The sequence below is a fragment of the Pogona vitticeps genome, chromosome 11 (genome assembly GCF_051106095.1).
Source record: "Pogona vitticeps strain Pit_001003342236 chromosome 11, PviZW2.1, whole genome shotgun sequence".
In the NCBI taxonomy this organism is placed as follows: domain Eukaryota; kingdom Metazoa; phylum Chordata; class Lepidosauria; order Squamata; family Agamidae; genus Pogona; species Pogona vitticeps.
In genome coordinates, this window is record NC_135793.1 from 26,364,748 (window position 1) to 26,380,471 (window position 15,724).

General features: G+C 54.1%; 1 protein-coding gene across 1 annotated transcript in view; it reads right to left on the reverse strand.

Moving 5' to 3' along the window:
* FRMPD3 (FERM and PDZ domain containing 3) overlaps positions 1–15,724 on the reverse strand; it is a 45,539-nt gene that overhangs the window by 18,012 nt on the left and 11,803 nt on the right. The window contains exons 2-6 of the mRNA XM_072981403.2: positions 8,378–8,462; positions 4,348–4,502; positions 3,905–4,007; positions 3,442–3,487; positions 390–494 (exon numbers count right to left, since the gene is read on the reverse strand). Of these exons, the coding sequence (XP_072837504.2) occupies positions 390–494; positions 3,442–3,487; positions 3,905–4,007; positions 4,348–4,502; positions 8,378–8,462 (494 nt within the window). The remainder of the gene's footprint in view (positions 1–389; positions 495–3,441; positions 3,488–3,904; positions 4,008–4,347; positions 4,503–8,377; positions 8,463–15,724) is intronic.

Sequence of the window (15,724 nt, forward strand, 5' to 3'; positions counted from 1 at the left end):
TCTCTTTTCTGCGCCCAGACAGACGGACTGATGGGCAATGGCCTGGGCACCCCACTGCCCCGACTGCTTTTAACTGCACGCAGGACTATGAGCTGCCTTTTCAACGGGCATGGCCTTACAACCTTGATCGGAGACCCCTAACAACGAGGTTCTCTTTCTGGGTCTGTCAGGAGGGCACTGGAATGTCCCATGGGCTAGAAGAGGAGGAGGGTCCTGGCTTCGGCTGCCCCACCACAACCTTCCTGCCCCCCTTCTGTTCACCCTCCCTGCCATTTGCCCAGATAGAGATGGGCCCGGGGGGGGGGGGACACTCGCTGGAGCTCCTGCCGGGAGCAGCTTTGACCCTTCGGGGAAAGCAAGGAAGCCCTCAGGTGGGGGGGGGAACTCACTGGATCGGTCTCGCCAATGGTGACCTGTTCTGAAAAGCGCACCTTCACAGGATTGGACCTCAGCTTTGCCTTTTTGGCCGCACTGATGAAGGCTGACTTCGGGGACTGGAAAGAGAACACAGTCAGGTCACCCTCCTGCGATAACAAGAGCCAGCCCGCACCCCCACCCCCCAGGAACCCTAAGGAGGGCTGTGATGACCAGGGGGAAGGGGAGGGGAGGCAAACACCCAAACAGTTCCCTCCACTTGGTCCTGAAGAGCAAGACAGTCCCCTGCCCCCCCCCCAGGAGAGAACTCTGGGTCTCACCTCCGGCCTCTGGGCAAGGCATTGGTGGCCCATGGCATGGAGCTGCATTCCAGGTGCCCTGAGGATGGGGAAAGTCATTCCCAAGCCCCTCCTTGGGCCAATCCTCCAAAGCCCCCTCCCCCCCTCCCTGCCCTGCTCTCGGATTTGGCTGATTCCTAGGGAAAGGGCTCACCCTCTCCTCTCTGCTGGGTTTCTCCCATCCATGTAGAGTTCAAGAGAAATAGGCCCAGAGAACAGGGTGGGGGGGAAGGGGTGTGTGTGTGGGGGGGGGCTACAAGGTTCTCAGTTTGTGGGAAATCCCTGAATTCAGGGGCCCAGCCTGCCTGGCACCATGTCTGGAGAACTGGGCTCTGAGGTGGCAGCCTTTGCTCAGCCATGAGGATAAAAAGGATCCCATTCAGCCGACCCTCAACTCCTTCTAGGAAGGGTGGGGGGAGATTTTAGATTAGGCCACCTTCAGTCTCGAGAGACGATGGTAAAGGATGGGAAGAAGCGAATGAGCAGGCAGGACCTTTGGCCAGGAGCTGGGCTCACTTCCACTTGTTGGGAGACAGACCGGCAGGCTTCTCTGCCAGCTGCCCCTGTAGAGCAGAAGGCCTGCAGAAGGCCGCCAACCCTGTCCCCAAGGGCCCTGAGCCTCCCATGCACACGGGGCAGCCCCCCCCCCCGCTGTATCCCTGCAGAGGCCACGAAGGATCCTTCTGTTATTGCTCTCTACCAAGGAGAGGTGAGGAGAGCCCGGTGGAGCGTGGTCACTTGCTCTGTTTTGCTTGCTTCTCTTCCCCGGGGTAGGGGGGGGGGGTCGAGGAGATTCGCCTGCTGATCCCTTCCACCAAGATGAAAAAGTTCAGCAAAGCAGAAACAACAGCCCGCCTTCCTTGCCGGTGGCCTGACGCTTCCATCTGTTCCGCTGCTCTGGAGCACCAAGGCACCCTTCTTCCTCTGCTCCAACATCTACCGCCGCTTGCCTGGCACCGGATGGAAAGGCAGCTGGCAGTGCCAGGCCTGCTTTTCAGAAGGAAATGTCCTTCCTTGTGGGCTCCTCTGGCACAGCCTGGCAAAGTGGCCAACATGCAGAAGGAGGACGGCTGCTGCGCGCTTTCTTCATGCCATCCACCCTGGGCACCTGGTGAGCTGGGGCAAAGGGCCCAGATCTGCTCCCATGGACAGTCAGGATAAGCCCCTTTCCTCACCCTGTGAGGAACTGAGCTCTCCCTCTCCCCTGCTGGGACATACCTCAGATCTCAAACAAGGTGCCCAGGCAGGGCCAGGCAGCTGCTTTCGATGCAGAAGCCTGGCTCTCTCCTTGTGCCACCCACGACTCACTGGAGAACACCAGATTGCCCAAAGAAGTGGCACAAGGAAAAGAGGGAGATCAAACCTAAGACGAATTTGCACAAGCAAGGAAGGAAGGAAGCCACAGGCTTCCATTTACAAGACCTGGGCAGGGCTGTTCAGAATGGCTCCTTTTGGAGGTCCTTCACTCAGAGCATGGCTGTTCAGCACCGGCGTGGGAGAAGGACAGCACCAGATTCCAGGCAGAGCTGCTCCTTCACTCTGCAGGGAATGCTTTTGGGTGCCCCCTATTGGCTTCCGCTAGAGGAGCCCCTCCAGATTGCTTCTGACATGGAGACACACACCCCGTGGGGGGGGGGCGGCTTAGCCTCATACGGACTCAAATTCTGAGAGGACAGAAGCTGAGGCCCTCCCGGATGCTGACAGGCCTGCCTGGTTCCTAGTGAGAGCCATGCAAGGGAACCCCGAGTGGGGTCTTCTCCACCCCACCAGCATTGTGGGTGTGCTTTTGTTAGCATCTTGATGAGGACCTGGCTCCCTGGTCATGATGTATTTATGTCTCATTTTCTTGTAAAGCAACGTGGCATTTCTGAACCTTTTACTGCTTGTTTTTTTTTTTTTTTTTTTAAATGCACTGGACTGGAAACTGGAATTGATTGAGTTCTTTAGCCTGGAGGTTGGCAAATGCGCTGGCCTGACTTTAAAGGAGTTAAAGGTACTCTGGAAAAGCGAGGAGAGAGAGAGGAGAGCATCGGCTGGGGATCATCTTTGCCACCCCTGGCATCTTAATTTCTTCTTCTAGGTCCCAGAAATAAAGACGAGGAGAACAAGACAGGGAGCTCCCGCCTGGCTTCCAGGTATTTTGGGATGGGGTGGGTGGGGCTCAGAAGGAAGTGAATTTGGAACCAGAGCAGTGAATGCCACACTGCTCAATGGGATGATCAGTCAAGCCAAGATGACGCCCCTTCCCCTTCTCCCACGCTGCAATTAATTGGTGAAGTAGAAGCTGCCCCACCCTCGGGGGTGGCATGTGGCCCCTGTTCGCAACTCCAAGGGAACACAACCTTGGCCAAAACAAAACCACCCGGTAGGTATATATATGTGTGTCCCATTTCTGCTGTTAAAAATCAGGGGTTTATTATTATTATTATTATTATTATTATTATTATTATTATTATTATTATTATTATTATTATTATTATTATTATTATTATTATTATTATTATTATTATTATTATTATTTGTTCTTGTTCTTTCGAAGCTGGCTTTTTCCAAGCCTGGAGTGATGACAACCGTGAGAGAAGCAACGGAAAGAGCAAGAGAGGAGGCGGCAAGAGAAGGCAGGGCGGAAGAGGCCGGGAGCTGCAGCCCCCACAGGAGAGAACCTCGAGGGTTTGGCAGCTGGCTGGGGAGGCGCTCCAGGAAGGCCGCGATGTCTTGGGCCACTCACCTGGTGGGTCTGTAGGACGGTGAGGAGAACAGACTCCTTGGCACCTCTGTGGAAGGAGAGTAAAAGGGCAATCAAGGCGTGGCCACTGCCCACAGGAGGGCAAAGGGAGTCCTGCAACATGAGAAGCAGATTTGCCCCCCCCTTTGCCGCCCCGCTGCATGACTTCTCCAAGGTTCCTCTCCAAGCCACAGATCAAGAACTGCTGTTGTCATTCCCAGGTCCCCAGCCAGCCCAGTGGGTTCTGGCCTCCCCCTCACGGGCACCTCCCTCACCACCAAGGCCAGAAGGTGCCACAGGACATCCCTGGGAACCCAGCATGGCATGGCCCTAAGGATGCAAGATCCACATCTCTGGACAAGATCTGGTGGCTTGAGAGCTGACCCTCTGGAGTGGGCCGGGCCTGAGGGAGGGGGCTTGGTAACCCCTACCCCACCCCCACTCCCACCCATCCCCGCTTGCTTACCTCACAAGTTCTATGAATCTCTCTCTGGGGACGTCGCTCACATCTTCATGGTTTATGGCCAAGATCTGGTCCCCCGGCAGGAGCTTGTCTTCTGAGGGCCCACCTGCCCAAGAAAGGGCCACCCCCTGTGAGTCTGAGAGGGAGGCTGGGGTGGGTACAGCTTGGGCAGTGGATTTCCCCCTCCTGGGAGAAATCCAGAGGTGAGTTTGCACGGTTCCACCTGACGGTCCCTCATCTCATTTCTAATCCCTCCCTGCTCCCCAATTTAGTTGCTGGTTCTGCTCTCTCTGGTTCCCCCCTGCCACCCCCCAAGTCCTAATTCCAGCATCATCTCCAGCTTCTGGGTCCCTGGAAGAACAAGGGAATCCCAATACTGTACCTGCCTCCCAAACACGGCCTGATTTCCCCCCACCCCTTTCTCTGCTCCCACCCCATTGGCCCACCTGGAGTCACAGAGCGAACCACCACCGGCCTCTCGCTGCCAGCCACAAAGCCAAATCCGTAGAGGGCATCACGCTGGATCTTCACCTGTCGGAGGGTGTCTGAAGACAGCTGCCCACATTCCATATCATTCCAGCGCTCCTCCAGCATCACATGTCTGGGTGAGGGGACATCAGGGGAGAGAGAAGGCAGAGGGAGCTCAGCATCATCCTTGGGAGCCAGGTGGCCACCTTGCAGCCGTGGCCTCCCTCCCAGGAGTGGATTGCAGTGGGGAGGAGGTCTTCAGCCTCTAAGGAGCACCACCAGAACCCTGGAGGATCCAAGAAGCGGAAATAATTTTTTTTCAGAAGGGAGCATGAAAGGGGAAGAGAGACGGCAAAGGGGAAGGAGAGCAGGGACGCTGCTGGGGTTAGGGACTCCTTGGTGTTTTTCCTGCAACAGATCTGCACGGCCACCTCCTTGGGGGGGAAAAATAATCTGGGCAAAAGGGTTCCCACCACCAGCACCACTAGCAGACCATCCCCATGGGCTGTGCAGGACCCTAGGGCTGAACAGACCCCCTCACACAAGCCCCACTGGGGGCAAGGCTGGTCCTCCCTCCTCCCTTCCCGGGGGGGGGGGGAGATGAAACGCCCACCCGGCATGAATTATGCTAATAGGACAGCGTGCTTCAGTGTTCCTGGCTTGCATAATTAGTGTATCTTATTAGCACTCTATGCAAATCTGGTGTTTCTGTAGCAAGGGAAGAGGGACAGAAAGGCATTGCAGCAGCATTGGAAGAGCCTGTGGCGCTTCCTGGTCCAGAGCAACACGGGGGGGGGGGAGGAGGAGGTCAAACACCCCAGGCTGCTTGGTGATGGGCCCAGCTCAGCCGCCCCCCCCCCCCGGAAGCACAAGGACTGGTACAGGAGTTGGCAGCAGAATGAGTGCGTACTGCTTTTCCATTCCGAAATCTGGCAAGAAAGAATGAGCAGCCTTTCTTCCGTGTTTTGCTTTGGCAGCACCACCAAGACTTGTACAGCTGTGAGCAGAGAACAGCGGCTCACCTGTTTTTCCAAGAGTGAGGAGGGCCGGCTCCTTTCCCCAGCTCCACCTAAGGCATCTCCTTTAGACCAAGGAGGAGAGAGACCGGCTGGCCCTCCTGCTGATGCCAGCCACCACTGCTCCACCCACCTCTGGGGCAGAGAGCCTTGGCTCGCCCCACCGAGGGCAACAGAGGAGCTGTCCCGCCTCATTTGTGCCTGCCTGGCGGGACCCTTCCTGGGAGGACATTGTTTTCGGGTCTCATCTGAGATGGCCGTGGCTCTTCTCACCGCTGCTGGCTCTGTGGCAGCGGCTGAACCTCCAGAGGCCGGATCCTCAGCCAGCATCTCAGCTCCCTTTTGAAGTGCCATCTGAGGTGAAGGGTGACTGCCAAGCCAATGAAGTAGGAAAAAATCCCCAGGGTGTGGAAGAGGCAGAGCCGTGTGGGAGCCTTCCTTCAACGACACCCCCCCCACCACCTTTTCAAAGACGCCAGTGCCCTTCCCGACAGGCTCTGACACATCGCCCTGGCCCTGGCTGCAAGACGGCAGGGCCCTCCTATAAACCGTCTGGGGAGACCCTCCTCTTCACGTCCCACCATTGAGAAAAGTTCATTAGGTGGAGATACAACGGAGGGCTGCTTCTGCCATGGGACCCCAGCTATAGAATGGCCTCCCCTTGGCGGCTTGATTGGCACCAACAATGGCATCATTTCTGTACCAAGTCGAGATGTCTTTATTTATTAGAGCCCTTCATGGCTGGCACAGGTTTTGGCACAATGGCTCTGCCAGCCTTGCCAAGGTGCCACTCTTGTATGGCAGGCAGCTGTGGCTCCCTAAGTGGCAAGGCATCGATAAGTGCCCTCAGATGCCCTCTGGGCAGGGATTCCCTTCTCCAGATCATCACCTGCCTCCTAGCCTGGAAACCCTTCTGCTCTCAGGCCAGCACCAGCCACATCACGGTGGGCGTTATGAAGCGGGGCAGCTGTTCTGCAGCGGCTGGATTCGGCCCCACTTGGTTGCTCACAAATATGGGGAACATCCAGGCCAACCCTCACACTCAACATCTCACCATGTCCACTGCACTCCCTGGCCCTGACAGAGCCAGCGGCACCAAGGGAGGGGGTCATCTGGACTTTGGAGTCATCCCTCAGCAGAGAACAGGTGGGCTTCAGGACTCCTTGGTTGAGGTCCTGCTGGGTGTGGAGATGCAGGGCCCTCCCGCCCTGCCCCCATCAAATGCCTCTCTCGCCCAGGGGAAAAAAAAGAGGCCTGACTGGCTTGCATGCATTTGCATTTCTACCTTTCTCGGGGCCCCAATTCCTGGGCCCCGTACAGTAGCTACCGGCCTTGCTTCTTGGGCCCAGCCATGACCGTGGCTGGCTTAAAACTCTTCTTGGCTCTGCTTGGGGGTGCAGGAACCTTCAAGTAAAACAATGCAATGATCCAGCTTTGCCTCAAAGGGGACACCCCCTTTCAGATTGCCAGTGAGGCAAGACAGGGATGGAGCACAGGAAGAAGAAGAAGAAGAAGAAAAACCTCCAACATGGGGCAGGTCTGAACAAAATCATCCCACAGAAGCTTTTCCTGCAGGCAGACATTCTTACTCCCACAAACTCTCTCGGAGGGTCTGGCAGACCCTGCAGGCTCTTGGCTTCCCTGAAATCCCCCTCCGGAGGGTCCCTGCCTGAGCCCATCATGCCCTCCAGAAGCAATTGTGAAGCATGGGTGGGGGCTGTGGGGGGGGCATCCAATATGCCCCCTGGATCCACCCCGGACCCTCTAGACCTTTGGTGACAGAAAATGTTTAGGCCTCAAAATGGACCAGTGGCACCCTCAGGAGCCTCTTCAATGCCTCCGGGCCTCTTAGAGGCTCCAAACAGCCTCTCTCTCTCCCCCCCCAACACTCACACACACAGTCACTTAAAGCTGCCATTTCCATGGACTTTTTTTTTGGGGGGGGGGGAGAGGCTTATTTTATTTTATTTTATTTGAGGGAGCTCTCTGCAACTCCTGACCCCTGATTTTGGGACTTCTAACCAAGGGTAAGAAAGTGGTGCTGTCAAAATACACCATGAGAACAGGCCACCCTTGGATCAAGGCCCCGAGAGGGGAGGCATTGCTCCCTGCCAGCCCTTCCCCTCAGCCCTCTGTCTTGAGCCGAGAAGGATCTTTCAAAACACCACAGAATGATGCACGATGGACAGTGACCAGCCGGATGGTGCCGCATGGACAAGGCAGGAAAAGCAGAGCACACACCCGCCCTTCCACCCGACAAGGCTGTCTGAAACACCCCAGCCTTCTCTGCTCCATCTGGATATTCATTGGTCTGGCTGAGAAATTATGCCGCTGGGAAAACCACACTGGGACAGCCTTGTCCAGCTTTATTCCCACCAGACAGAATTCAAGCACAGTCCACAAAGAGCACAAGAGAGTGAGGAAATGCCAGAGATGTGGCAGCTCTCTGAACCGGATCTTCTTCCCTGCCAGCAGCAGGAAGGTTGGCCAATTTGGTCTCGGGGAGGAAGAAAACACTGGCACACCCCAAGTGCCAGGCCGCAGAAATAACAGCCAACAGGATGGTTTCCCCCCCTTCCTCCCTGGAAACATCTCTGTGAGATATGGACATTTAAATACATCCCATCTCTTCCCTGTGTTTTCATTCTCCCTGTTAAATGCTTTCACTGCAGGGCTGAGCAGCTGACAAATCAATTTCCTAAATCCCCGATTCTCTTTCTCTCTTTAATAAATCCAGTTGCAAATTGCTCAGGATGAGCGATCCTTCAGAGGGCTCACCTCTCTGTCTGCGATGCGCATCCAGCAAAACTCCTGTGCATCCAGGAGTGTGGCATCCAGGAGCAGGGAGGGATGCCAGGCCACGGCCATCAGCATCACCCTCTCCAAAGGGAAATGCTGCCTGAGACCGGGGCACACCCCAAAGAACAACATGGGGGCACAAAGGAAGAGCTTTGCCCCTCTTCCCCCCCCCCCCCAGAAGCAAGATACTCACTGCCTGTGCCCAACAGCGGGTGGGAGAGATGACCTCCGGCCCCGGCCCCTCCTTTCCTTCTCCCCAGCATGGGCGATGGCAGCGTCTGTGCAGAGAGAATGAGAGGGAGCGATTCTGAGCACTCAAGCCTTCGAAATTCAGCACCGGCTGTGATCGGAATCTTAAAGAAGCTGCCTGGCTCAGCCCCAGACCCATGACAGGGAGCGAGCAGGGGAACACATGCTCTCGCTTGCATCAGGCAGCTGCCTGCCTGCCTGCCTGCTTGCTTGCTTGCCCGCCTGCCCGCCTCTCACAGCAGCCCCAGCAACACCAGAGTGGCTGTCGCCAACCAGGGACTGCTGAGAGGAAGGGATCCCCCACCCTGCCACGTTCTTCATTCCTTGGTCTCCTTTCTGGAAGAGGGGAATGATCCCCCCAGCTCCGCTACGGCTCATAGGCAGGCAGATCCTGTTCCCAGGTAGGACACACTCTCCAGGGGGTCTCCGGGAAGAGCTGAGTGTTTCCCTTTCCCAGAAGGGAGAACCCACAGTCACAGATGCTGGTGCTCATTGCAGAGGACTGTAAACGTCACCAGTGCCTAAATCACCATTGTTTGCTCAGTCCTGATCCCCATTTTCCAGATGAAAGAGCCAGGAGGCAATGGGGGCCCCAAAAGCTTAGGGGATGCATGTCCAGCAGAGGGGTGGCCTGGGACCAGCTCTGTCCCCATGCAGGGTCTCTGCCCTTTTGCCCATATCCTGCACAAAACCCTCCAGAGAAAAGCCACCAGGCTGCCATCCCTCCTGGCTTGCTCCTCTCCTGTGCCAACAGTTCACGGGGTCTGTGGGAAATCTGAAATATGTGATGCAGGGCAGGTGTGTGTGTGTGTGTGTGTGTGTGTGTGTGTGTGTGTCTGTGTCTGTGTCTGTGTCTGTGTCTGTGTCTGTGTCTGTGTCTGTGTCTGTGTCTGTGTCTGTGTGTGCGCGTGCGCGCGCAGGCAGATTGGTAAGGAAAAGGGACCACATGGTGCCTGAGTTTGGGTTACTAAGACAGTGTGACAGTGGGAGGGTGAGGTGGACTTTGCCTGCCTGAAGGGGCGGGAACAAGGGCAGTATGGGGAACCTGGCTTCTGCCACTCAGGAGGTGGGGGGGCTCCCCAAAGGTCCAAGCAGAGAGCCTTTGGCAGGAATCACTGCCACTCAGTGGCATCTTAAAGGTGAGCAATGTTCCTTTGGAAGGGGCTTCTGTGGACTGTGCCCCACTGCATTGGGCACTCTTCTGTGCAAAGACCATCCCTCCCTCCCTCCCTCCCTCCCCTCCTCCAGCCCCGGGTGCAAGTGCCTCCACTGGCAAACTCGACTGCAAGACATTCCCCTCAATGCCAGATAGCAAGGTGCGTGCCTTCTGTGGGCTGAGTGTGGAAACCATTCCTGGCCGGAAGAGGTCAGTGAGTGGCTCCCCCCTCCTAGAAACAAGGGTCGTTCTCGGAAACAACCACAACAGCAGCAGAAAGAGGGGAACACGAGCTCAGGGAGCACCCAGAGCCATCTCCTCTCATGCCTGGGGAGCATCTCAGTGGGAAACCCCGGCAGCCCCAGCTTCCTTCTGAAGGCCTCCTCCAGATAACCCTCCTCTCGCTGCACACCAGCAACCTTGCACTTGGCAAACAGCCTCTACCTCAGAGCAAGCAGGGTGTTGCACAGAGCACACAGCTGTCCAGGATGAGGGTCGTGATCCCGAGTGCATACGCTTTGAAATGTAGCGATGTATTGTTTGCTGGTATATACCTTTGTATATGGGTATTGCTCTCCCAGCTGAGCACCTGGTGACTAAGCTCACTAACGCTTATACCGCCACAACCCATAATAATGCATTTATATGTCACATGCCTCTGGCACACTGTGAGGTGAACACAACCTGGATTAATGGGACTTGCTCCAGGTCATGTGCCCAGGAACAGTCAGGGGGGTCAGCAGTGGAACCAGAAGAAGGAGGAATGAAGGGGTCCCCTTTTAATATAACATTTCCCAGGAGGGCTCCCGTATGCAAGAGTCATTCAGTTCAGCTAGATTGGCTGGTCTCAATCCACTTGCAAGCAGAGTCTTTGGGAAATAGGGCAGGGCTGGTGACAGAAGGAGAAACTGCCCTGCCCAGCTGTGACCCCTTTCGCAAGAGGAGCCTGGGAACTGGCCATGGTGCTGAACTTGTCCTCTTCCCAAATAGCCACTGGATTAACACGTGTGGGGGTTTGCCTAGCAACTCGGATTAATGACAGTTTCCAAAAAATAGCTGCAACATTTTTTTTCATCATTTATTTCACACTGATTCATCTGAACTGACAGCAGCAGAGGGTCCAGAAATGTTCACTCTGGATAGGTCTGGATTTGTTGAATCAGAGGAGGAGGAAACTGAGAGCTTAGCAGGGCAGCGCCTGCTTTAACTGTGGATTTCCCCCAAGTTCATTACCTGCCATCTGTAGATAAAATCCAGAAGAGTCAGGAGAAATCTTTCCCAGGCTGGGCCCTTGGAGAGCCGCTTGCAATCCCAGGGAGTTAAGCAGGGCGATGCGGATCGGACCGCTTGGCCATATGGGGGAGGGGGCTATTAGCATCACCCGAACAAAACAAAACAAAACTGGGGAGAGTGCATGGGACAGAAAGGATGGATGGCCAACAAAGAGCCAAAGTGCGAGGTCACCGCAGTATAATTCTGGAAATTGAAAAGGGATTTGCTGTCCAAGGGCTTATTTCTGGTCACGGGTAAAGTTTATGGGTTGGCACCCTCAAAACTGATTCTCCTAATGCTTCACCCTCCCTTCACTCAACTTGAGACCTCAGTGGTTCACTTTTTTCATTTAACTCAAGCCATATTTCCATCACCCCAGCAAAAATAAGACACTCTCTGCCTTCCCTTGATGACTTTTCAGTAATGCACCACAGCATGACAAGCTCTGGCCACAATCCCACACAGACATGGCCACGTACCATCCCACTGAAATCAATTACATTACTTATTATGCCTTAATCTATGCTGGATCATGCCTACTGTATACAGACAGGGTTTACAAACTCCATCCATAGCCACTGGACTTCACATGCATCGGCAAACGGCTGTGCATAGTCCTGACACAGCTGACAACAAACTGAAACCCTGCAAATGAGGAGATTCTTCCTCATTTAAACTTTTGAGATATGACCATATCTTAGAATTAAGCAAATACAAAAGTGTACTTGAGACGACAATGCACTTTTAGTGTAGCTGGCTCAAGGCATCATGAGAGAAAGCCATTCCATGTCGTGGGAAGACATGCCACCATAAGCCCAGAAAAGAAACCTCAAAAAACAATTGACACAGGCATCCTATTCTTTGAATACACAGGACTATATGTCATTAATGAACAAGCCAGATACAGAAGGAAATGGCATTTCCTGGGAGTGAAGATCATTCAAAGGAAGATTTTGTGAGAAAGGAAATATGAAAGGAATACCAACATTAATCACTTATTTACAGTGCTTTGTGTAACCTTCTATAAATGCCCTCCAGCCATTCCGCCAGCTTTCCAACCCATTTGATCGCACCTCCTTGAAGCCCCCTTGCTAACAATTCCACTGAAACAGGCCCATATCCTCAAACTCTGTGCTCCCCTGCATTTTAATCATTTGCCTCTTTAGTTTCCCTAAATGCTAACCAGGACATCTGTGTCCATCCATCCAGCATTCTCTCACAATGCTGAGCACCCCACCCTTGGCACACACTTCAGCGGCCCACCAGGATTTTCAGGGCAGCCTTGACTCAATAGGTTCAACTTGGGCAATGACATAAAATCTGCACCCACCTTTTCTGCTTCCACACTTGATCCTTTGGCTGCAGACCATGTTCCCTGAGCAAAATTCCCCCTTTCCATAAACGGTGCAGCATCCAAGAGCGCATTGCAATTAACGATGCTGCTTAGGCTTCCAGACTTCTTGAGACTGCATCTGCTTTTCTGCACTAACTAAACCAAACACGTTGCCCCAGATCTTCCATGGATGGTATAAATAGTCCAGACTCCTGCTTGTAGACGCATCGGAAGGAGTTTGTTCTATTCATCTGGCTGCCTTTTGGAGATCCAGGATAAGTTTGGGGTTCAAAGGAACCCTAAGTGGGGAAAAGGAGGCGGAAAGGAGGGACAAGGTCTGATCAAAGGCAACAAGGACAGGGAAGCAGGACTGGCAGCCGGTGAAGTACAAAAGGTTCCTGCTTTGCGGGGCAGCGGGTGGGGGGAGCAAGAAGCAAGAAGCTTCACTCAGCACACGGGGGGGCGGGGGAGGTCCTTTCACCTCCCTCCTTCCACATCCAGGCAGGAAGCAAAGAAAGAAGGTAGCTCTCTTGGATTTCACCTAGACTACAGTTTGAAGTCTCAAAACAAACTGAGCATCTCCTTCCAAGGAGAAAGATGTCTTTCTTAACATACCACAAATTGTTCAGGAGGCTGCCCCATTTGGGAAAGGAAGAGGTTCAATGGGTGAAGCAGGTGGGGCTTCCTTGTTCTTTGAAACTTGTGTGTGTGTGTGTGTGTGTGTGTGTGTGTGTGTGTGTGTGTGTGTGTGTGTGTGTGTGTGTGTGTGTGTGTGTGTGTGTGTGTGTGTGTGTGTGTGTGTGTGTGTGTGTGTGTGTGTGTGTGTGTGTGTGTGTGTGAGAGAGAGAGAGAGAGAGAGAGAGAGAGAGAGAGAGAGGGAGGGAGAGAGGGAGAGAGAGAGAGAGAGAGATTTGTACCACTGGAAGGTGAAAGACGAGCAATCTCAAAGTCTCAGTGGTACAAAGAAGAGCCAAATGCAAAACAAGAAGGAGCAGGAACATAAACACAGCCCCACTGACCAGGTGGATACAAGGTCCATCAGGGCTGCTGCCCAGGCATGAAGGGCAGCAGCAGCTGCCACTGCAGAACTGTCAGGCCAGCTGCTGGGCAAAGCCAAGGTCAGCGGAAAGGTGGCCCAATGGCTTCCCTGTGGAAACAGCCCCAGCCTGCAAAAGAGGGGGTTTGTGGCCCTTCTCTCTGTGCTGCCCAGTCAGAGAGGGAAAGGGTGGCAACTCAGGAAGGGACAGAGGAAGATTGGTTGACTCCCCCAAGGACTTCTGGGTGGGAGGGAGGCTACCCCTCGTAGCCCACAAACAAGCTTCTGCCTGCCTTTCCGTGGAGAGGAACACAAGGCTGGCAGAAAGACGAGGGAGTTGCTCGCCGAGTAGCCAGGGCATCGCCAGCACCGCAGGCTTTGGTTACCTGGCTTTCTGCCTCAGAGTAACTCAGCTGCCCTCCTGCCCAGCCAGTGAGGGATCATGGAGTCGAATCAAAGGAAGACGATGCTCTTTCCTCTGTGCTGAGGGCAGACCTCCTGCCTCTCCAAAGGCAAAGAGAGAGAGAGAGAGCCTCCTCAAAGAGAGAAGGCTTTGATGGTTTCAGCTGATCTATTGCTGGCTTTCTCTGTAGCGGAACTGAAAGTCTGCTGCATGGTTGAAAAGAGGCTGCCAGGGACTCCTCTTACCCTCCCTGCCAAAACAGCCCTTGGTTCCAATCAGCAAAGGCAGCAGAATAACCTTCTGGTGAAGGAAGATGCCATTACCTCTCAGTCACCCACCAGGGCACGAAACCATATGAGCTGGCCATGAGAACCACGGCCTTAGACAAACACGACACTGAGACTGAGACAGGACAGGAAACCCAAGGCCCACATCATGGTTCTCATAATGGCATCTGTGCCCTCCAGACCACGTCCTCACCCCAACCAGGGTAAGAGCAGAAGATTTAACGGTGCCCAGAGAAAGGATGGGAGAGGATGGGGACGGTGGCCTGTAGGGGTGGGGTAACAGCCCTTGCTCCCTCCACGAGAGGCTTCTCTGTGGGATCTAGTGTGGATGACCGAGGGGAGCCTCCGTGGCTGCCACTCAAAGAGCCACGTGGGAGTTGGCATTTGGGCTGTCCATCTCACTGGGCACGACGGCTCCTGCCCGACACAGTGGCTGTCCTTCTGAGAAGGGGGAGGCCAGAGGGAACCGGCGAGGAAAGGAGGACCAGGGAAAGGCTCCGGCCCCACAAGGGTCTTAACTCATTTGTTAAACCTAAATGTACTGCCCCATCGGTCTCATTCAGGGAGGGGTTAAAGGGCAAGGTTGGGGGCTGGAAGGGTGGAAAATCCCTTTTGGCTCCTTAGCAAAGCAGAGGTGGGAGAAGGAAGACCTACCCCCTTAGGGAAGTGAAAGTGGGTCTGAGCCCAGGACTTTGGGCATGGAAGAGATGCCCTCTGCCACGGGACCACAGGGTTCCCCCCTCAACCTTGTTCAGAGACCAGGACAAGGACCCGGATGCTTCCGGCTGTCTCCTCCTGAGCGGTTTCTGTCATACAACATGAACTTGCTCTTAAAGCCATTCCTGACTTCAAAGCTGGAGCAACTCCTTGTCCAGGTATAAGAAGATGGGAGGGAGGGGAGAGTCTCTCTCTCTCTCTCTCTCTCTCTCTCTCTCTTACACACACACACACACACACACACACACACACACACACACACACACATTGCTGGTCCCCTCCTTCATCAATGTGTGTAACCACAACTTCATTCAACTGGGCATGAGGAGGTTCCAGAGCATGGAAAGGTACTTTTAAGAAGCAGAAAAAATAATACAATGGCATTTCCAGGGGGTAGCCTTGTGACTCTGTTGCAGCAAAACCTAAAAACTCAAATACGTTCTTGGGTACAAGCTTTTGAGGAGCCCAGCCACTTCTTCAGATACGCCAAAATATTGTGCTGAAGTCCACAAAAACTTATGCCACATAAAACCTTTCATTAGCATGAAACCCTGAGTTTTTGGAAGCCGTAGGGCCCAGAGGTTTCATCCTGTCTTTAGCCACTGCTGGAGAGCTTAGGTTGGTCCATATACTGTACATTCCTATTCTATCCTTCACTCCTTAAACGAGCTCCCCTTGCAAAAAGGGGATGCAGATCAGCAGCAGCACTGCTCAGCTTTTCCAAAGAAGCGTCTCTTAATTGTTACACTGACAGCAGAGCTACCCCATGTGCATTAATCATTTAAAAACATATTTTTAAAATGTACTGAATAAAACAGAAAAAAGGAGCCAGCTAAATAGCGCATGCATAATTAATAGCAGGGGCTTCCTTACCTTGTCAGGCTCTGAGAAGCAGACCCCACCACCACCACACCACATCACCCTGCCCAGGTCCCGTTCCCACTGCAGTTGCCTGGGCAAGGGCTGCTGAGTAGCCTCAGCCACCTGGTCAGCCAGTTTGTGAGGAGGGGAGTGAATCACTCTTTGGGGCGACTCTGGGTAACCCCCCCCCCCAATGCCACTGTGGTCTTGTTCAGGGTTTTGAAAT